We start from the raw sequence: 21,927 nt of genomic DNA, 5'->3' as shown, positions 1-21,927 counted from the left end.
GCGACATCGATGACTACAGTGCCGAAGTAGAGGAGTTCCTTCCTCAGCAGCTGCAGGCAGCCCCGGGCTGCGCGCCGGGCGCGTCCCCGGGCTCCTCGCCGCGATCCAGCCCCTGCCAGTCGCCCACGCTGCCGGAGGGACCCGCGCTGCCGCTGCCGGCGCGCCCCGCCCGGGCCCCGGGGCGAGCCCCTGCCGCAGCGCACGGTGAGTGCCCAGCCCCAGCGTCCCTGACCGCCCCCGCCCCGGGGCGAGCCCCTGCCGCAGCGCACGGTGAGTGCCCAGCCCCAGCGTCCCTGACCGCCCCCGCCCCGGGGCGAGCCCCTGCCGCAGCGCACGGTGAGTGCCCAGCCCCAGCGTCCCTGACCGCCCCCGCCCCGGGGCGAGCCCCTGCCGCAGCGCACGGTGAGTGCCCAGCCCCAGCGTCCCTGACCGCCCCCGCCCCGGGGCGAGCCCCTGCCGCAGCGCACGGTGAGTGCCCAGCCCCAGCGTCCCTGACCGCCCCCGCCCCGGGGCGAGCCCCTGCCGCAGCGCGCGGTGAGTGCCCAGCCCCAGCGTCCCTGACCGCCCCCGCCCGATGGCACTTGGAACGGCTTCCAGTTCAGTTTAACTGCTCAGATGCATTGACAATCCCCTCTCTAGCATTTTCTTCCACAGAACTTAGTTCACAGGCAAGGGTCAAACCCAAAATCTGGAATGCTGCTCTTGGTAAGATTGTTCAGGATTTCATGAGAAACATGAATTTATTAAAACACACCAGTCAATTGGTTTTGGTTTAGAAAATTGCTTCTTTTAGTCACTGGTTCGTTCCTCTTGCTTTCCCTCTCTCAGAAACCCCTGGGTCCTTGTTTCCAAGGCTGGTTTCTGACTGTCCTCCCTGTGAGAAACACTTGCTGTTAGAAAAGCCGTGCTGGGATTAGGATACCCAAGATATTTATTAATTTTTGTTTTTTGTCGCCCCCTCAGCCGAATCCCAGGCTGGTGGGCAGAGCCTGGAGCCGAAGCGCCCCCCGCCCCCCCGCCCCGTGGCCCCCCCTGCCCGCCCTGCTCCCCCCCAGCGGCCGCCTCCGCCCTCAGGTAAGGGCACACCTGGGCACGGGCTCTCCACGGTGCCCTGCAGGTCTGTGACATGAGCTCAAAGTGCAAACCCACACTGCATATTGCACCTGGGGCTCTCTGGTTGTTAACTGAAGTGTTTCACTGGTACATTTAAAAGCAATAACAGCTTTTTTACCATTTAAATATTATTAGTGAATAAATTCACAAAAGCTTATTTTCGTTTTAAAAATGTGAAATTGTACAGCAGTTTTTACTCAACATTTTCATTTTCTATAGCATCTGTTTTAAAATAGAATAGAAATAAACATGCACATTCATTGATTCACTGCTATTCCTTTAATTTTGGCATCAGTATATATGCATTTTATCATGTCCAAGCTTCTAATGTAGACTTCATTTGGATCATCTGATGATGTGAACAGTTGAGCACTAAATAAAACTGGATGTTCAGAAGCATTTGGGCAACACAGTTAGTAACAAACTGACCCTTGTGATTTTTAACTTTCTCATTCTTTTTTTTCCTTCCTACTATACTGATATTTTTCATTATTGCTGCATTCATTTCTTAAATACTGTCAGGCGGTAGGAGTCCTGCACCTGCTAGAAAAGAATTTGGAGGTAATGATTTTAATTGTTTTTGAATATGACTGCATAGCAAAACTGCCGTGAGGATCTGTTGTGTCAATGCTTAACATGATGATTTCCAAAGGTATAAAAATGGGCAATTCTCAAAGTTATAGAACTGGGTAGTTCATTTCTTTCTTCCCCCTCTGAACTACATTTGACTTTTCAGTGAAATAGTCTTTCTCTACAAGATAGTATTTTAAAGTCAGAGGTGAAGGTTGTTCCAGGTTTTTACTACTTTGTCCTGAGTGAATACATCCAGCTAACTTTTCTGTGAAGTGATTCTTCAAAGTAGTCTTCGTCCTTCTGTCACACATTTTGCTGTCCTTTGCTGCTTGGACTTAAATCAGCTCATAAATACATGAGAGGGGGTAAGAATTGTTAGTGGTACTTCCAGGCACTGCGCCTCAGTGGATAGGAAAGAGGAGGTTTTGACAAAATGCTTCAAAAGTTTTGAGTAATCTCAGAAAATATCTATTTTACATAGTCTGTAACTATCAGCTAACTTGGTGTTGGGCAAAAATGTACTTGGCTCTTAGATACTGGTGAGACAAGGAAGTCTTTATGCCCAGTGTGTAATATTTGAAATGGGTTAAGTGCAGAAGCTTTAGGAAGCAGCTGATAGACCACATTCAACATAGGTGAGATTTAATTCATTGTTCTTCAGTGCTGTGTAGTTTTCTGTGCACTGACACAATCCTGTTTGCTTTGTCTCAATTGTGCCAAGGCTAGTCTTTGCCAACATAGCTTCCCATAGAGCTGTAACTTGCATATAACTTGCTTTTTATGCAATTATTTGAGACTATAGTATATTTTTTCTTACATTATTCCTACCTAAAGCTCTCCACTTTTTTTCTGCTCTTCATTTTCCACTCATGGTGTACCATGTATAAGCATAACTACACGTGCTTATCATGGGTGTCTGAGCTCAGCTCAAGCAAGTTAGCACAGGGCTGGAACCAAAATGAATGTCCTTATGTGTTACTTGAGTGGGAAAAGGGCACCCGTTTCTCTTCCCCAGGAGGAAAGCTCCTAAAGCTCTGTGGAAACATCCCTGTATAGTGTGTAAGGGGATCAGACTTTGGGTTTAGACTTCCATAGTACATGCAAAGGGATATTGTTCACGTCTCTAAAATGTGCCTTTTAAACATTACTTTTCTCCCTCACATGTTTTTGACCTTTTTTCCCCAAAGTGCTTCAGTCCCTTCAAGGGCCATGGCACTTTTGCTAATGGCTCAGTATGCTTTGAAGATGAGAAAAGGATTTGGGCATTTAAGGGTTTCACTTTGGTAATATTTTATATCAGAAGGAACTCAGAATTCAGGTGAACAAGACTCTGTACTCCTTGCAGGGTTTTATGGTAAAGTGTAGACCTTCTGTATGCTCATACAAAAAGAATTTCACTGAGGGTTCTGTAAGCTCCAGTTGTTTATAGTTAAAAATTAAAATGTCGCACTCTGTTTACCCAATATCTTTTTAATACATTACAGATTAAATTTTGAGAGTACATTAAAAACTAGAAAGGCTCCTAATTGTCAATTGAAGTTAATAAATAACATTAGTGGGTTTTTTCCCTGTAATACTAGTAGTCAGAGTTTTTTTACTGGTGCGGCCAAGGCTTTTTCCATTGGTTTAAACTGTTCTTCATTGTCCATAAGATGAAAATATTGTTATGCTGCCCTTTGTGATAGCATTATCACAGCATGAGAATTTTGATTTCTGAGTGCTGAGGAGTGTTCCAAGGCAGTGAAATCTCAGGTGTTTACCCTCTGTGCCATTCCTCTCCCATGCCAGTTCCTCATGCCCAGAGCCTTACTCTCTCTTCCAGGCACGTGAACATGTGCCTGTCTCCCTCCTGTTGAAAGGAGCTGCTTTCAGTCCTCCTGCACAAAGTAGGAGCAGTGCAGTGTTACTGAGCAGTGCCCCACTCCTGTGCAGCTTCACTGCTGCTCCTCCCACCGAGTCATTAACAGTCAGAAACTTGTAATGAGCCCGGGTCTCAGCCAGAGCAGATGGCACATGCTGGCATTGAGCATCTTTGAAGCAGATGTTCAGCCAAAGCAGAGATCTGACATTTCTGGAGAAGGTCCCCTTTCAGCCTCATGTGCTGCCTTCACTCTGCCCACTCTGTGACAGAACTTGGGGATCACAGAGAGCTCCTGGGCAGATCTCACACGTGGGCACATGGTGAGAAGGCAGGAGGCTGTGTCATAGCCAAGGGATGCCTTCAGTATTTCCATCATGTCTGTGTCCTGCCATGTTTTGGCTATACAGTTTTAGGAACCCATTATATGCTTGATTATATTGCAGGAATAAAATAATTCCACATGGTTACCCATGATTGAAAAATCATCTTGATCTGAACTGTTAAACCAATTGGTACAGCTGTCCTAAGTGCACAGTGCTGTGTGGAGGCACCTTAGTAATACAGTTCTTCAGGGTACAATACCTTATACAAAGTGGGAAGCATTGCTTTAATCACATTTCTTATTGAGATGTACCATGGCAAACAGACTGCTCAGTGTTCCCAGTGCTGGGAGTCTGGCTTCATGTTGTAGGGTGTAAGTGCTGCACTCATTTATTCCCCAGTGTTTGGGTACAGGTCTGTGCTCTGCTTCATGAGAGGCTCAAGACTGGCATGTCAGATCACAATGGATAGCCAAAAGTTAGTGGAGAGTGAACATTTTGAAGGCATGAAATTCTCTTTCACCTGTAATGTAAAATTAAAATAATAGATGTTATTAAATGTGATTACAGATAATGATTTGTCATTCACACCAGTCTGGTTCCCCATGCTGCTGCAGACAGTTATTTCCTGCAGATGACTGTAATCTGTCTAGTCCAGAGTTAAATTTTGTAAAGCTGTCTTGTGGCTATTTGGTTTTTTCTTTCTCAATCTGCTACTTGTCTTATGCAATGTACAGCTTCTCTTCTTTCTCTGAAAAGGTCTTGGAGCTCCTCCCAGTCCTGGGGTAGCTAGGAGAGAAGTAGAAGGTAACAGAACAATTTTTGTATTCTAGAAATGGATTTCTAATTTAACACCCGAGTAATATCATTGCCCTTGTGATACTAAAGGTGGCTTCAGGAAGGTATTTATCATCTGGGATCTCTCTTTTATTTAGCATAGCTTTCACACAGTCAGCTTACTTCCTGGTTTTCAGTGGTGGTGGGAATTGCTATAGGAGGCATTTGTAAAAAGCAAAGTGAAAATACTTAGAGTGCCCTAATTAAGAATGCTTTTAAGGCTGACCCTCAGAGGAAGCTGTAGGTGTCTGGTCATCAGAATGACTGTTATACCTGTAATTAAATCAGGAATCTAGGGAGCCTGCCTTTTCATAAAGGATTGCATATATTCATATATTCTGGGAAGAGAAACTTCCATTTAAGCCATTTGGTGTTTAATTGAATATTTTGCCTGTTTCTAAAGAGCACAATGTAGGTGTTTTGTTTCTGATAGCCAGCTGTGTGTAACACACAGCTATGAGGAGCATTTCTCTTGTGCCATTTCTGTTGGGAGCTGCATCACTGAGAACAGTACTCAAACCCATTCTGACTGCTTCTGGGGCAGCCTGATAGCTGGAAGCTGATTTGATCAGCTGTGTGAGGCACCACAGGGTTCCTTCCACTTACTGTCACTGACAAGGTAACTTTGCCTTCCTGGGAAGTAAGCAGCAGAAACTCAAGCCAGGGTCCTAAGCCTCCTGACCTGTTGCAAGTTGTGCACTTGTCTGAGTTAAAGATAATTTTCTCAACTCTTGCACTACCCAGTTTGAATGTTGTCTGAGGTTGCCATCAGTGTGGCTGTGGTGAAGCTGGTGCTCTAACAGGTTTATCCCAGAAATGCAGAGTGGGCTCAGGAACTGTTACATTAGTTCTCTTTATTTAACCTCTGCTGGTAGAACAGCTACAGAATAAACCACAGAACAAATCAGCTTCCAACACAATTGAGAACTCAGGGTGCCTGTGCAAGTGGGTGTCTTTAGCTTGCAACAAATAGGATTCGATTTCAATAATTTGTAATAAAAAGGGTCCAGTTGCTTTGTGTGTGCCATGGGGTAGTAGTATGTTAGTGACAGCTGGTGGATAGTAAAAAATTTGAAATAATAGTTGCTATCTCCTTGCTTCCATTCTCTGTAGTAGTAATGTAACATCACCATCTAATACCCCTTTGTGGATTACCTAACACAGACAATGTTGTTTTTTTTTCATGCTTCAAAGCACAAAAAAGCCCTGGAACACAAAGAAAAGATACCTTAGGTAATAAATAGATGCATGTAGTAATTATAATAGAGACAGAAGTTGATTTTGGCATGAGTGCTAAGTCAGTAATCTCTGATGTCTGTTACAGTTCGCAGTCAGCCTCCACACTCAGCCAGTACAGCCAGACCGGTAGGTATTGTTTTAAAATCATTCTCCTCTAAGTGTCTGCTCTTTTATTGCATCAATGTTTCTGCTAGTCATAACAGATATGAGATCTGCATAGTTGACTGGTCAGTTTACAACTTCTACGAGTTAATTATCTCAGTAATTCTTGTCTATTGACTAAAAATACTATGGGGAGAAAAAACCTACCATGTATATACACACTGGATGTGACTTGATTGTTTTGCACTCTGCAATCCCATAATAGGCTCCCAAACACACATTTTACATGTCCTTGCAAACAACTGCAAAGTTACTCTTTGTGTTAGATGTCCTTACTGTCCTTACTGATTTGGTGTGATAAATGGCATTATCTTCTGTACTAGAGTATAATCTTGATGGCAGTTAATTGCTTACAGGCCATTAATGCATTTAAGCAGTTGATATCTCATGATAACTCGATGTATTGTGGAGTTTTGTATCTTGTTTTAGAGACTAATTTTCATAATGGTCTTACAAAAATGAAACATTTAATTGTTGCAGCAAATATTAGTACTGTGTTTCATTCCTTTATTTGTGGAGGTGAACTTTTTTTCTCTTCATAATCTGAAACTAGTTTTGTTGCTTGCAATTCACAGACTCAGGCAAATTATCTTATTAATACTAGCAAAATAGTCACTGTTTCTACCATCATCGCACAGGTAAATATTTATATGAAGTTGAAAACTATTGTAAAAATCCTTTGAATTGAAACATCGTGTTTTAAAAATATAGTCTTTGTTCCTGCATGTGTGTAAAAAATCAGTTCAGTGGCTGTTATCAAAGGATTTATTTTTCACAGAATCCTGATTATCCTGGATCTTTTAGCAGTAGATGACTACAAACCCAAAGCTGAACTAAAATGCTTTTTTTTTTTCCCACTTTGCTGTCAGACTGTTCCTCCTCGAGCTGGAGTTATCAGTGCCCCACAAAGCCATGTCCGTCCCTCGGGGGCAAGAGCAGCACCTGAAAGTCAGACCAAACCAACTGAACCACCAAGGGGTAAGTTTGCTTTAGAACTTGAACACAAATGGTTTGAATGCTTTGTTTTCAACACGTCTCCACTTTTCACTAAAATTAAGATTGCTGGATGTGATAGCATTTGGCAGTTTGTGTTAAGCATCCACAGGTATTGCAGACCCTTTCTCAATACTAATCTCAAGATCACATGCAATGTTGACCCCTAGATTTCATGGTATCAGAGAAGGTGTGCAGGAATTTGTGTTTGGTCTGTGCACACGGGTGGGTCCCGTTCCGGCTGTTCACCACCGGACACTCTGTGCATTGGTTCTTCTGTAATCGCAAGATTTGGAATGGTGTCTGTCTGACTCTCAAAGCAACTTCCTGAACTTACAGTTTGAAAAACCCCTTGACCTTTACAAGTATAAAAATATGCATTTTATGATAGTGGCTTCCAAAATACTTTTCAACACAATGGAAGCACATTTAGGAGAGACGTAGCTTCTGGTTGTGTGTTTTGGGTAGAACCACGGGACGGTTTGTGTTGCAAGGGACCTTGAAGACCATTTGATTCCAAGCCCCTGCCTATGTGCAGGGCCACCTTCCAACTGTCCCATATTGCTCTAAGCCCCAGTGTCCAGCCTGGTCTGGGACATTTTCAGGGCAGCCACAGCTGCTCCGGGCACCCTGTGCCAGGCCTGCCCACCCTCCCAGGGAACAATTCCTGCCCCATATCCCATCTAGCACTGCCCTCTGTCAGCTTAAACTTAAGTAACAGTTTTAATGGAGATTTGCTGAATTTTTGATGGTTTTCAGTCCCTTTGCCATGATCACCAGCTGTTCTTACAGCCCCTTCTCTGCAGTTCTCTCTCGTGCTTCTCCATCCTGCCATCCGTAAGATTTGGTACAGTCCCTTACCATGAAAATCACTGCAAATGTACTTCCAGGCTCGCCATTGCTTCCCGAACCACTGAAGCCTCAGGCTGCTGGGCCTGCCCAGCCCAGCACTCCTGTGCTCAGGATGCAGGAGCCCCTGATCCCAGTGGCACCACATCCATCTCAGGCCAGTGCCCCGCAGAGCCTGGAGCCCCCCCAGCCGCCACCGCGCAGCCGCTCGTCTCACAGTTTGCCTTCTGACCCTGCTCCCTCCCAGCAGCAAGTAAGTGAAAATACCCTGGGAGATGCTTCCTCCCACTGTGTAAATTAGCACGGCTTGTACTGGATGCTGCAGACTTGTGGGGAACCCTTAAAGCAAGCCCAGAAACTAAAAGAAGGATCCAAAGGTTGGATTTAGTGGTCACGGGCCTCTAGGAGAGTAATAATTGCTTATGTATTGGCCATGAATAACTAACATCTTAAATACTAAACACAGATTGAATTTAGGATTTCTGTTGATGGCCTTACAACTTATGGACAGCTCATTCTTAAAATTATGTTGTCATTTGGCAACTTTGTAGGGGAAAGCACTTAATCTAAGTAATTTAATTTTATAATGGTATGTGCATGACAAGCTGTATGGTAAGTTGCTAGCACAGGTTTTAAATAGCTATTGCATGTGGTGCTTTATGTTGGTGATCATTCATTGAAGGGAGATGATATTTATAAATAAGCTAATAAATTAAGGCAATATATTAAGAAATACTTAAGAGAAATAGGGTATCTCCATTCCCCAGTGTCACTTAAAATGCAGAAACCTATCTACATAATGCGAAAATTTCATACAGTAACATTAACTTTCTGTTCTCTGGGACCATTTAGACTGTTATCATAAAAAAAACCAACTTTTTCTAGGAAAAGCCATAATTTCTTAGTACTGCTTAAAAATGCAGAAGGAGGTTTTCAGTGCTGCTCAGGTTTTTCCCTTATGCCTGTATCTGATGCCCTTTTTTGCTACACTAGTTAATGCCTGTTTTCTACCACAGTGAAGCAGCCAAATTCAGTACTCAGTGAGCTGATTTTTGAACTGGGGGGAAAAAAAAAAATCTTTAAACGCTTTTCCTTTCTTTCTCCTGAACCTTTTTTTTTTTCTTATGAACTGCTTTTCATTTTGGAAACTTAGACCAAAAACTGCAGTTTTCTGAGGAAATGTCGTTAAAGAAATACAAGGTCTTTTGAGAGGCAGGGAATTCCAAGCTCATCCTTCTATGCAAATCTTGACTGTGATATTCAAGAAAGTGAATCTCTCCTTATAAAAATAATTGCTTGTACAGTGTGAATATTCAGGACTCTATACAATTCATACATTGAAAACGAGAATTAGTTATTGTAAATAGATCTTCTTTATCTGTCAAGGAAAGGAGATTCTAGAGTTCCACAGAATAGGAGACATTATGGTTTTTTCAGCTTGCAGAACTATTGCTATAGATGAGTTCCCAGAATGAGAGCTATGGGGCTCTTCTTGTTATTAGATTACTAGGATTACACCATCCCTGCTCAGATTCATGTCCTGAAAGTAGCACAGTCAGCTGCACAATGAGTGTCCGTATGGAAATATCATTAGAATGGACTTGAGCTGTTTTTTTATGACTCTTAATGGTCGAGCTTCCAGTAAAAGAAAACAGAAATTGAAAATTTGGTGTTGGATGTAGTAAATACTTGTGGTTTGTATTCATAGCTCAAAAAATGGCTTTGTGAAAACTTCTGAAAGTATTTTTAATGTGAGGTTGCTTTGTTACTTGGATTTTCTTCCTAATTTTCTTTCCTTTGATGTCTGTTTCTCTTTTCACAAGCAGGAGCAACCATCAGGGTAACAGGTATCTGACTATTTACCAATCTTGTATGTGGTCTCCATCTATTCAAGCAGAAAAGATGTATGAATGTTGCTTTCATACATCTGCAGTCCCATCCTCATTAAAAACCACCTGTCTGCATCCATGGATTGACTGTCATAGCATAGGTTGCTTTTTCCTTTCATAGTGCATTTAAAAATGAGACTGCATTTATTAGGGCCAGAGCAACTATTTTGCATCATCATCTTTCATGAAATAGTTGGACCCTCATCTATGTTGCTTAGTCACTGCTGAGCCTCCTGATTTTGGTCTGTTCAGGGAAAAAAAAGATCAGTGTTGGCAATAAATGTTCTCTTTAGTGCAAGTAAATCCTGATGCTATTGCACTGCCAATTTTTTTTTTCAAAATAAACCCCACAGATCACATTTCTCAAGGAGCAGAGAACTTACTGTGACCAAAAGTAAAACAAACTGTTTGTTAAAATTTTAAAAACATTTGGTTCCAGAATTACTCAAAGCAAATTTTTACTTAGAATAAGGAGCAATTTGGATTCATAGTTTCTCTGAGATCTCTGGGATCACTTTTAAATGACCACAGGACTAAACCAGCTGGTGCCTGGCTGCATTTGATTTCTATTCCTTCTACAGTTCAGTTTTTTCACATTTTCCCCTAAGTTACTCAATGCCTTTGTTTTAATATTATTCTGCAAAAAACTTCAATTAATGACGGTCAATTCAGCTGTTTGGGTATATTAAATCTATTTGTTAAAATCATAAAATCTTTTTGTGACATTTGAATTCTTAGAAGCTATTTTAACTTAAGCTCAATTCATATGGTAAGGGGAAGCTCCAAAGTCTGTTATGTCAGTGTGGACACTGAACAAAGCAGATACTCCACCTTTTTGGACAGTTTGTACAAGGTAAAAAAGCTGCATTGTTGCTTGAAGCAGTGTATAAAAACAGGAATATTTTGGTTTTAAAAGCTGAGAAATTCTGTGGAGAAAATGGTTTTCTCCAAGGATAACTTGTTGTTTTAATTATGGAACCAGTGATTGTCCCTTTCCACGCCAGAAAATATTGGAGATGCCAACGGATGCTTGTCTACATAGAAATGTCTGCCTGCATATTCTAATGATACTAATGTTTCCTTTCATTGTGGTGCTTTAATGCTGCTTGTAACATCAGTATGATAAACTCCCAAGCAATGTGACCTGGAGCTTTTCATTTCATAGTTGTGCTGGGCTACCCCTCCCTTAGAATACAGTAGCATTTCCAAACAGGTTCTTACCCAACCTCACTTGGTTTTTCCTGGGATTGTGACCTGCTGGAGGCAGCTCCCAGCTGTGTCAGGAGGGGCAGTGGTGTTCAAGGACCTACTGGCTGCTTGTCAGGCAGGGGTGCAGGCTGTTGTTGATGTTCTAGCTAAAAGAGAACTGGGTTGAAGTTTCAGTGGAGGAGTGAGCAGGGGGCAGTAGGAGTAAGGTGGGCACAGCTGCTGAGCACATTGTTTCTTTTGCAGCTGAACCCCAACGGGACACCTGACACTCACCCTGAACCCCAGCTCAGCAGTGACCCTTTCGAAGCCCTGTCATTTCAGCTGCTCGTGTCCAAGATGCAGATGTCTGTCCGAACATCGCCTGCTCCAACCTTAACCCAGAAGGAATTGGCACAGTTGCCTTCAGCAAGGCAAAGAAATGCTGATAATTTGAGTGCTGTAAATTGCATGCCAGCAATGCCTCCTATTCCAACCTTTCACTCATCCCAGGAACATCAGCGCAGCTCTCCAAATCCATTTATTACTGGGCTGAACTGCTCAAATCCCTTCACGGAAAGAGCTCCTGGCACTGGGAACCCATTTAGGACGGAAACGCCGGAGTCCAGGGTAACCTCACAGGTACAGGCAGGACCTGCTGCTTCCCACCCCTTCCCTCCTCCACCTGCCCCCAGTAGCACAAGCCAGCCTGCATTTCCTCTGGGTGCAGCTGAAGGCACGTTTTGCTTGCGAGGCCAGTCTCTTAAGGTAGAAAAGGTCCAGCCCAGAGGGTGGGTGACGTTTGATGAGGACGAGAACTTCAGCACGAAGCTGAAGCCGTCTGTGAGCGTGCCGGACTTTCAGCAACTCGGCTCCGGGAAATCAGCTGCATGCCCAGGTTTGCTGGGAACCCAACACGAGGCTTTCCTCAGTTCAGACTTTCACTTTGGTGACTGGAATAAAAGTTCAACGGATTGCTTCTGTACAATGCCAGCAAGAAAACCACCTGCACCCCCCGTGCCATCCAGAGCGACCAGCAACAGGTCCCCTGCAGATCCCTTCCACTCCCCGGCACCCAGGGTGTCACCAGCTCCTGATTTTACAGAAAGATAGATGGTCAGAGATACAAAAGGCTATATTTGTTGCTACATTTACCCAGTAGAATAATTGGGCATTTGAGATTATTCTGTGTGCAATAATTAATGGTTAAATGCACTGAAACTTAACTCTGCTCATAAACAGCCACTTCTGCTTGTGTATAAATTTTGAGTGTGTATATATGGTAGAGCACAAAAAATGGTCTGAACTTTATTCAAATCTCAATGTAATAGTATTTGAGTAGCCAAAAAGAGAAGGAAGGGTGAGCTACTGTCTCACTAAAACCTATCAATCCTGGACACAGATTTTGCTTAGGGAGCTCTTTCATTTCTGTTCTCCTTTGTGGAATTTGACAAAAAGAGGCTCCCTGCTGGTAGCCTCCCCCCTCTCTTTTGACTGTTTTGTTAGTTGATATTTATAAGTATTTACCAAAGAGCTGCCAAAGTTTGAGATTTGAATGTTGGCAAGTATTGTTTAGAAGCCGTTTAATTTATAACAGAGGCTATGGATATTTGTAAGGCTTATATTTGAATTTGAGGCACAACAAAAATAGTTTACTTTCAAAATAGAAACAAAGCTTTGCATATTAATATAGTCAATTAATATCCTGTGTCAGTACATTTCAGTTACTAAATCCTATTGTGACATACACTCGTTAGCACTTATTCAGAATAATTGTTCCATATAATCCATTTATTCATCACTATTTTAATTGTACTTCCTTTTTCCACAAATTGGGAACAGCTGATACAACAAGCTTTCCCTCAACCTCTGGAAAAAAGTCCCCTTGGCTTTTGAGATGCAAAGCAGTATTTACCAGTTGCAGACTATGTGGTCTGCCAGCCAGGGGGTGAAACACCACGCTTGGATTGTATTTAGAGTGGTAATATCCCACAGTATCCTGACATGCTCTCACAACATGATCCCTGAATCCTCTCTGTTCCTTCGGACAGCCCCTGCTCAGCCACGAGCTGCAGTGCCTAGAGGGGTGATAGTGAGTTTTCCCTTGTGCTTCCTTCCCTTGGGCTCCTCGGGCTGTACCGTGGGAACAGCAGTGCTGCCGCTTGTGTTTCGGTGTCAGTCACCTTGTTCTGCACTGCTGCTGCAAACATCTCTGTGGTTGATGTGCTGCAATATCCCTACATTAGCAAACCAAATTCGGGGGGGAACTTTTGCTAGTGGGAGTCACGTGATAAATATGTTGTCGAATATTTAATTGCAGTGATTAAAAGCTATCTGTCTGAACTGTACGCTGGTGTGTGACACCTCTGCACTTCACAGGACTTTGGGGACCACAGGGAGTGCTCCAAAATTCCTGTGTGTGTGTGTATGTATATGTACAGCTGTGGTAAGGGCCTGCCACGTGCTGGCAGGAGCAGTGAGCAGCAGCAGATGCTCCAAAGCAGGATGCAGGTGAGACCCACCCCCCATGTCCCTGGGTTCTGTGTTCTGTCCCGCTGTTCCGTCACCTGTCCACGGCTGTATCCCCCGGGACACCCAGGTATGTGTGGAGTATTCTGCCCTTACGGTCTGGGTGATCATTCTTTCTCTGTGCCCCCATAATACCGAATCCTCCTAAATGGTCAGGATAAACAAAACCTGCTGTCTTTTAGTGTCAGCAAGTCATGCATTGCTTTATTCTTTAAATTTATTGGCCAGGGGCTGTGTGGCTGACAAGATTCCAGCATCCACGCAGACACTGATACAAAACTTTTTCACTTATTTATTTTTATTAAGGAAAGATATTCATATTCATTGGTTCTAAATTACGTAATGACTGCTCATTAGTTAGTGTTCTGTCATTTACTGGTTATTGAGTTCTCATTTCTTGTGCTAGTTAGTCCATAGTTTTAGTCTTTTTATATCTTTCCCTTTAGTAGGGAATTTCCAGTGCATATTAGTGAGTTTTTATCTGGTAGTTTCTGTAGAGTGTCCTTGTGATCCATAACTTCTGCATCTAGATTGATATGTTCAATGAACAAAGCCCAGGAGAGGAATAGGGGTTGGTGAGGTTGGACATCCTCACCAGTCCCTATTCCTCTCCTGGGCTTTGTTCATTGCACATATCAGAATTAGCTTATCAAAACGGAATGTTTCAGGACTTTTCCTAAGCTGTGCCCACAATAGTAGCTTATAACAACTTCGCTAAATAGTGGCTGAGAGTAATACAAGAATTGGCGCTATTTATAATTTATATTCGAGTGGGTGATGATTAATTAAAACAACTAATTTCAGAGTTATTAAGCTCTAGCTGCAGCTCTAGGCGCTGTAGCGCGTCCGGCGCCGCGCGCGGTGCGCGGGCCCTTTAAGCGGCTCCCGGGCCCTCACGGGGGACCGGAAGTGGAGGCGGTCGCGGTCCGGCGGAGGCGCCGTTGCGGCGGCACCGGAGCGTCCCGGCGGGTCCCTAAGGATCCGGGTGCGACCGGCGGGGCCGGCAGCGGCTCCCCCGCGCTCTCAGGGCCTCCCGAAGCGCCGGGCGCGGCCGCTCCCCCGCGCTCCCTCCCTGCCGCCGGTATCCAGGGACTCTACTCCGTTGCTGAGGGGCCGGCGCGGCGCGGCCATGGTGCGGCTGCACGTCAAGCGCGGCGGCGAGAGCCAGTTTCTGCTGGAGGCGCCGGGCAGCGCCCGCCTGGCCGAGCTGGCGCCGCTCGCCGCGCGCATCCACAATGGGCGGCTGAAGGTGCAGCGCCTGTGCTCAGGTAGCGCTCGGGGCCGCGGGGGCCGTGGCGGCGCAGCGCAACCGCGTGTCCGTGCCCGCCCTTGCCGTTCCGTGGGGGCACTGCACGGCCGTGACGCCTCCCGCTGCGTCTGCCGGTAGTCGCCACCGGGAACCGCGCAATGGTTTGGTGTGGGAGGGTCCTTAAAGATGGCGCAGTTCCACCCCCAGGCACGGGCGGGGACACCTTCCACTAGCCCGGCTTGCTCCAAGCGCCGTCCTTGGAGTAGCCTGGCCTTGGGCACTTGCAGGGATCCAGGGGCAGCCATAGTTTCTCTGGGCACCCTGTGCCAGGGCCTCCCCATCCTCACGGGAAGCATTTCTCCTCAGAGTCCCATCTAGCCCTACCCTCTGGCGGTTGGAAGCTCTTCCCCCTTGTCTTGTTGCTCTAGGCCCTTGTCCAAAGCCCTTCAGGGTACTGTGAAGTGCTCCCTCGGGACCAGCAGTGCCCCAACGTGTGTGTGAGGTTACCCTGGCCACCACCAGCATGCCCTGCCTTGCAGTGCAGCCATTGACATGTATGAATTAGTGCTGACTTTAATTCTGAGGCAGCTTTATAAAGCATTACCCACTCCACCGTGGTGCTGTCAGAGCACAGATTCCTTTCAGGTGAGCATGACCTGGAGCTACAGCCCACCCATAGTGTTTGTGGGCTGTCTGAGGCCATAGTGATGCTGCTCTAAAGTTTAAAAAATCACACCAGGGAAATACCAAAAAGAAAAGGTTTATGGCCACCAAGTAACCTTAAGGGTTTGCATCCCTGCAGGGGCCATGAGTTATGTTGTTTTACAGGTATGGAAAATGTATCAATTTCAACATAATTGAACCATCTGTATCTATATATGCATGCTTATATCCCTTATTATTTATTTGCTGTACCTACCTGTTTAAAAACTGAAAGCTAGGGGTGAGGTTTACCTGCATGTACGTCGTGTGAAAAACTTTTGTAAATGGGCCATAGTAACAGAGACTTTTAATCTTGTTCTCTAAACACTCTAAAGAGATGGAGGAGCTGGCAGAGCATGGTATTTCCTTACCTTACAATATGCAAGGACTGACAGATGAACAGATCAAAGAGCTGAAGTTAAAGGATGAGTGGGCAGAGAAGTGTGTCCCAAGCGGTGGAAGCATCTTCAGGAAGGATGAAATGGGGCGAAGAAATGGGTTCGGTAAGTCAAATGTCAATGCTTGTTTCTTTCCATTCAGACACACACAATCCATAATATAACAGGGGACATCAAATCCCTAATTTTGGAATGGAATAGCCAGACTATAAGTTCCACACACAGGAATTGTCTTGGGTTATAATCCTGGGTATAGTGCTGATGAGCAAGCCTAAAGAGCAGAATCTCCCTTCAGCACATAAACAATCACCAGGAGCAAGTTTTACTTTTCCAGTCTTCCCATTTGTAAATGTACACTTGAGAGCTGTTCTTTCCCAGGCACTCCAAGATCCATTAACAGGTTGTTTTTCTAGTATTTCTCCTTTTTTCACATTGACTGGTACTCAGGTTCACGGAGGGTGTGTTTGTAAGCCTTGTGATATTGACAGAGTTAGAATTGAACAGTGTGTGTATGCAAGCCAAGTACCATCAAATGTTGCACTCAAGGGGGACATAAGCTGGATGAGTATGCTTTAGCTGGGTTTTTGTTTTTGAGGACAGGTTTTTTATAGCAATTAAAATAGATAACTGTGCTATGAAATGTGCAGTGTATTTGCAAAACTGCCTTCACTGTAAGATTGAGATTTTTAATTAGAAAAGAAAAATCAGAAAACTGCAAGATGCCTAGTTAAAGCATTTCTGCCAGTACAGCCCACAGCAGACCAGCAGGGAAGGAGCCTTGGTTTATTGTGGAGGGTATGGGATTATGGTTGTTGCCTTGTCCCAAATGAAGTTTGAGATCATAGAATCATGGAATCACAGATTAGTTTGGGTTTGGGAGGACATTAAAGCTCATCCACTTCCACTCCCCTGCCATGGGCAAGGACACCTTCTGCTAGACCCCATTGCTCCAAGCCCTGTCCTACCTGGCCTAGGACTCTTCCAGGGATGGGACAAATACTACTCATGTCTTTGGGAAAAGTAAGTTTGTTTGTCCTGTCTGACTGGTAATAGGCTGCAGCTTAGTGTGTTTTTACTGCTTTATGATTTAATACTGTTTCATTTGCTCATAGTAGAGTTAGGGCAGGATGTGTGCTTGGTTTCTTTACAGTAAGCATGGACTATGAAATATGTCTCTTACTTTTAGCTCCAAATGAAAAAATGCAGCAGGTTATAAAGAAGACAATAGAAGAAGCCAAGGCATTAATCTCTAAGGTAAGTTTCCTTAAGTGGTGCTTTCCTAGTAAGTGCTGTGGAGTTTGGCATCTTAAATAAAATCAGACTTTTTTTGTAGTCTGAGGCTTGACAGTTGTTGAGAAATGCCATGAAGTCATGTGAATAGTCTAATAATACCTGACATTTTGGTTAATTATTTTCTTTAAGGATTTTGGCGAGTGGTTCAACAGCTAAGGAACCAGATACTAAACTCCAAGGGAATGCTGGCAGCCGAACCCATGTGGAACGATTAAATCACATTCAGTTTTATCCTTGTCATTTGCTATTGATGTGTTCTTTGGGTGAATGCTCGTTGTGCTTTCTGGTGAAAAATTAACTGCATTCTGTGCTATTCTTGGAGTTAATGAAGCCTTTTGACTTTCATGTGTAATTAAGTGAAAAATGTGTTCTAATCTCTTAGATTATCACAGAATCACTGGTGGTTTAGATTGGAAGGGATCTTGAAGCTCATCCAGTCCCACCCCACTGCCATGGGCAGGGACACCTTCTACTAGACCAGGTTGCTCAGATCTCAATCCAGCCTGGCCTTGAGCACTTCCAGGGTTGGGGCAGGGATTAGGCCTTGGTTTGACAGGCACTTGGACTCATGCTCAGTCCTGAGTGTGTGTGTTTAAAGACAAGCACAAGGTTTTCTCTGGTGGGATGGTGCTCTCAGGCATTCAGATTCACATTGCCAAGTCTGTCGGTGCTCTGTGTTGTGTTTCAGCTTTTGTATGACTTTGAAACACAAATTTAATGATATTTATGAATGGATAGTTTGGGAAGTGGTTTGTTTGATTCACCACTTTATAGTGCAAAAAAGAAGAAATGTCCGTGTGTATTTGAGGTTGTACACGCCAGTTAATCAGATCAAGAGCATCCACAAGGAGGCAGCATTTCCTTACTTTGGTACTTAAGAAAAGTGTTAAATCTGTGGGGAAGACGTTTATTTCTTTTCTTCCAGAAGTGGGTTTGAAATGATCCCAAGTACTTGGTCTTACAGATCTCTACATGAGCTATGAAGTTTGCCTAGCTTTACTCTTTGGCTCACATGTGCTCTATTTTTTTCTCAAGTTTTAAGACCCTTCTCCATCCCTTACTTGAATTTTGCTGGCTTGAATCATGTTCATGAATCACAAGTGCTTGGAGCTAAATCATCCCTGTCTGGTGTCTGTGGTCATGTGTGTCCTGGTTTGAGTCCTGTGTTCCACAGGCAGTTGTCTCCTGCACGGTTTAGTGGAGGTCTCCCTTTGTTTCTTCCCCCACCCCACGTAAGCAGGCTGAACAGCAGGGCCAACGGTGAGCGGTGTACTCCCAAGTCAGTATTTCAATAAGGAAGTTAGCACTCCTAATAGCTTTGTGCAGCCTCTTAGCTCTGCTGAGATGTCCCATCACTTAACTTTTGAACTGGCCACAAAGCAAAATCTTTCTGCAGGTTTGCTTGTATTGCCAATGATCCCTGTCTGTATTTCAGAAACAGATTCAGGCCAATGTGTGTGTTACTATGGAGATGGTGAAAGATGCATTGGAGCAGCTCCGAGGGGCTGTGATGATTGTGTATCCAATGGGATTGCCTCCACATGATCCAATTAGGATGGAGTTGGAAGACAAAGAAGACTTGTCAGGAACTCATGTATGCAGTAATGTATTCTCATTATATGTTGTCCTTGGTTAAACATGGGCTGTGCTGTTCTTCATCTTATCAATGAAGGTTGTTTTCACCTCCAGTATGAAGAATTTGTTGTCCAAAGTGCTTATATTAGATCAAGACTGAATGGAATATACGTTAAAATGCCATAGATTAGGAGAAAGATGTAGAAGTAGAGTGTAAAATTCCACTTCATGTTAGGAATTCCAGAAAGCTATTTTTTTCCCCAGAGAAAGAAATCTGGTTTTGAAAAAAAAAAAAAAAAAAAAAAAAAAAGAGAGAAACAACCCCAGCTCTTCACCTTGTTTATTTTGTCACAGGCTGGAATTGAAGTTGTAAAGGAATCGGAAGCACAGTTATGGTGGGCAGGAAAGCAGTTGGAAGAAACAAAGTTGCTCTCTGACTATGTAGGCAAAAATGAGAAAACTACCATCATTGTCAAGATCCAGAAAGTGAGTGTTTCTGGGAGATTGCTCTACAAGTTCCTCACCCTTGGTTGTTTGTTCTCTGTGGACAAGAGCTAGCCAGCTAGCCATAGGAGTATAAAATGGATTAGACTAGTTCCCGCTTGAGCATCTTAAAACTGTGCATTTATTTTAAGGTTTAAATGGATTATACACTGAGGGGGTTTTTGTAATTCCTTGGCCTGTCAGTTGCATACTGTAGTTGGTATTTCTTGCTCCATAGTATTTTTGTGAAGTGCAGCAAAGAGGTATTTAAAGAATAGATGAAATGTAAACTGCAGAGTTGTATGGAAAATCTTGCCAGCTGCAGTGGGTTCTGCAGTGCTTCTCTGACGGGTAATTCAGGTGATTTGTGTGTTTGTCTCTTAGAAGACCAGATTTGCTTTCTCTTTCACGGTCACTGGGAAGTGCTGTGGCATGTCAATAGCCACTGAAGTGTAGGCTCCCAGGAGTGTTGTCTGTTTAATTACTTAAAGGAGTTTCTCATAGAGCAAGAGCAGTACAAGGGTTCCTCTCTGCCAAAACCACCTCAGACCCAGTTTGTTCTCGAGAGCACCCACCATCTCCATGCTGGGTTTGCAGTTACTGACAGCAGGTGTTTGCTGCTTTGTCCGTCATTTCTTCCAGGAGCACAGTTACCTGGATGAGAAATTTCCTTTCTTTTGTAGTGGTTTGTAACTCCCTTACTTTCCTGCTTTACTGAATCCCATGCCATCCTGTGTCTGTATTAATTGGAGAGCTAAAGATATGGGCCCATCCTGAGATACCTAGAGTGGTCTTAAAACAGATTTACTGTGTCTTTAAGAGTGGAAATTCAGGTAAAATAGACTCGATCCTCTCTGCATCTTCCATCGATGTCCACAAAATTGACAGCATGATTCAGATACAGAGATGAAACAGCAAGCCTCACTTAAATAAATAACCCTCACTTTCCTGTGAGGGTACTGAGGCCCTGGCACAGGCTGCCTAGAGAAGCTGTGGCTGCCCCTAGTTCCCTGAAAGTGTCCAAGGCCAGGTTGAACATTGGGGCTTAGAGCATAGTGGGCTAGTGGAAGGCATCCCTGCCCACAGCAGGCACTTGGAATGAAATGATCTTCAAGGTCCCTTCCAACCCAAACCATTCTGTGATTCTATGAATGCAGCCACAGTTTCTCAGCATCTATTTTCCTGTCTGAGGGACCTTATTAAATTCGATTAATCCAGTTGTCTGAAGAAAGGTTTTTGATGTCTTTGTGTAGCAGCTTATCCTTTGTCTCACAAATGCCATCAGCAACATTTACAATTTCCCTTTCAGAAAGGCCAAGGAGCTCCGGGGCGGGAGCCCGTGATCAGTCACGAAGAGCAAAAAGAGATGATGCTGTACTACTACAGGAAGCAGGAGGAGCTGAAGGTAGGTGTTCTGTGGTGCCCGAGAGCTGGGCTGCTCCAACAGAGCTCAGGCTGCGTCCCTCACCACCTCCCTCCCCTCTCTGCCACAGAAACTGGAGGAGGAGGACGACGACTCATTTCTAGATGCTGAGTGGGCAGACAACCATGCTCTGAAAAGGCAATTTCATGGTGTCAAAGACATCAAATGGGGTCCAAGATGAAGCTCTGCAAGCCCCTTCTTAAGCTGCTCGGTTGATGCTCTTGTTTGCAGCAAGGAGTTGTGTTGTGTGTGGTAGATTCTTCTGACGGCAGCTGAAATTGTCACTTCTGTGGCCTTAGATGTTCAATAAATCTTCGTATTTCTCTGTGACTGCAGCAGCACTTTTCTCTGCAAAGAAATGAACAAATTCTCTTGAAGTTTGGTATTTTATTAGAAACTTGTAATTTGGATATGGAAATGTCAATCTGTTTCATAGGTAAGAGATGTAGTAAGTATGCACTGGAATGTTTGGTGTTGTTTGGAGTGGTCTTTATACTCTCTTCTCATTTTTGCATTACTATTAGATGGTGTCCTTGGAGAAGGTAATTTATTTTATAGGAAATCAGTTTCCCCCAACTAATCCAGAGAGAACTTAGGTTTTTTGTGTGCTTGTTCACATTTCAACATAGCTGTTTCCAAACTGTCATTTTGAAATGAGTTAACCTCTTACCAATTGTTTTAAAGAAGTGGCTTTTATATAAACATTATTAACATCCTCGTGAAATGCTTCATTTTCATTCTTCAGGTTTAGTTTTTCTTGCTGGGATGTAGAAGTTGCCAGTAATGTGTATAGTGTCGCAAAGTATACAGTACCATTTGCATCCTTTGCAGGTAAATTGGATAAACCCAGGTTTAATAGGACCAGATGTCTTAGGATGGAAGTAAAAAAAGTCATGAAAATTTCTATAGTAGTAGGCTTGAAGAGACACCGATCAAGTTGAAAGTCAAGTGTTTGCTGAACTTGCAGCATGAAGATTGGATGCAGAAGAGATAATTAGTGTCAGTGAGTGAACTATTAATGATGGTTTTACTTCAATCACCTATTTTTTTACTTTTAGAGAAGTTTGGTGTCTGGCAGTTTTTCTATAGTCTCAGCTTTACAGTAACGTGACTATAAAAAAAATACAAACTGGCATTTTTTAGTTGAAAAACTTAAAATATTTTTTATTTTAAATTTATTTGGAATTATTTCACATGGCAAAAAAGGTTTTTAACAAAACACTTTGTTCTACCACTTCCTAAGAGGAAAATCGG

At 43.7% G+C, this 21,927-nt stretch overlaps 2 protein-coding genes across 6 annotated transcripts in view; both read left to right on the top strand.

The window, feature by feature from the left end:
* SYNJ1 (synaptojanin 1) overlaps positions 1 to 13,369 on the top strand; it is a 43,850-nt gene extending 30,481 nt beyond the window's left edge. Inside the window, exons 22-30 of one of the 4 annotated variants that reach the window (XM_079321296.1) lie at positions 1 to 204; positions 964 to 1,074; positions 1,636 to 1,674; positions 4,627 to 4,674; positions 5,899 to 5,937; positions 6,029 to 6,069; positions 6,975 to 7,083; positions 7,989 to 8,200; positions 11,289 to 13,369. In XM_079321296.1, the coding sequence (XP_079177422.1) occupies positions 1 to 204; positions 964 to 1,074; positions 1,636 to 1,674; positions 4,627 to 4,674; positions 5,899 to 5,937; positions 6,029 to 6,069; positions 6,975 to 7,083; positions 7,989 to 8,200; positions 11,289 to 12,134 (1,649 nt within the window). In that variant the 3' untranslated portion in view covers positions 12,135 to 13,369. Of the gene's footprint in view, positions 205 to 963; positions 1,075 to 1,635; positions 1,675 to 4,626; positions 4,675 to 5,898; positions 5,938 to 6,028; positions 6,070 to 6,974; positions 7,084 to 7,988; positions 8,201 to 9,770; positions 9,795 to 11,288 lie in introns of all 4 variants that reach the window. The other 3 variants (XM_079321299.1, XM_079321297.1, XM_079321298.1) reach the window with 3 other exon arrangements.
* Positions 13,370 to 14,457: 1,088 nt separating this feature from the next.
* LOC306807908 (cilia- and flagella-associated protein 298-like) lies at positions 14,458 to 21,003 on the top strand. Of its 2 annotated transcripts, XM_079317946.1 has the most exons (7): positions 14,458 to 14,818; positions 15,837 to 16,004; positions 17,086 to 17,153; positions 18,628 to 18,786; positions 19,122 to 19,253; positions 20,560 to 20,655; positions 20,744 to 21,003. In XM_079317946.1, the coding sequence occupies exons 1-7, from the start codon at positions 14,680 to 14,682 to the stop codon at positions 20,852 to 20,854; spliced, it is 873 nt and encodes a 290-aa protein (XP_079174072.1). In that variant the 5' UTR covers positions 14,458 to 14,679; the 3' UTR covers positions 20,855 to 21,003. The 2 variants fall into 2 exon arrangements, with proteins under 2 accessions (XP_079174072.1, XP_079174073.1); XM_079317947.1 differs by lacking the exons at positions 18,628 to 18,786; positions 19,122 to 19,253.
* The last annotated feature ends 924 nt before the right edge of the window (positions 21,004 to 21,927 follow it).

The sequence above is a fragment of the Erithacus rubecula genome (assembly GCF_903797595.1).
Source record: "Erithacus rubecula genome assembly, chromosome: 1".
Taxonomy (NCBI): Eukaryota; Metazoa; Chordata; class Aves; order Passeriformes; family Muscicapidae; genus Erithacus; species Erithacus rubecula.
Note: the sequence above shows the minus strand (reverse complement) of the source record. Positions and strands in the feature narration are given on the sequence as shown.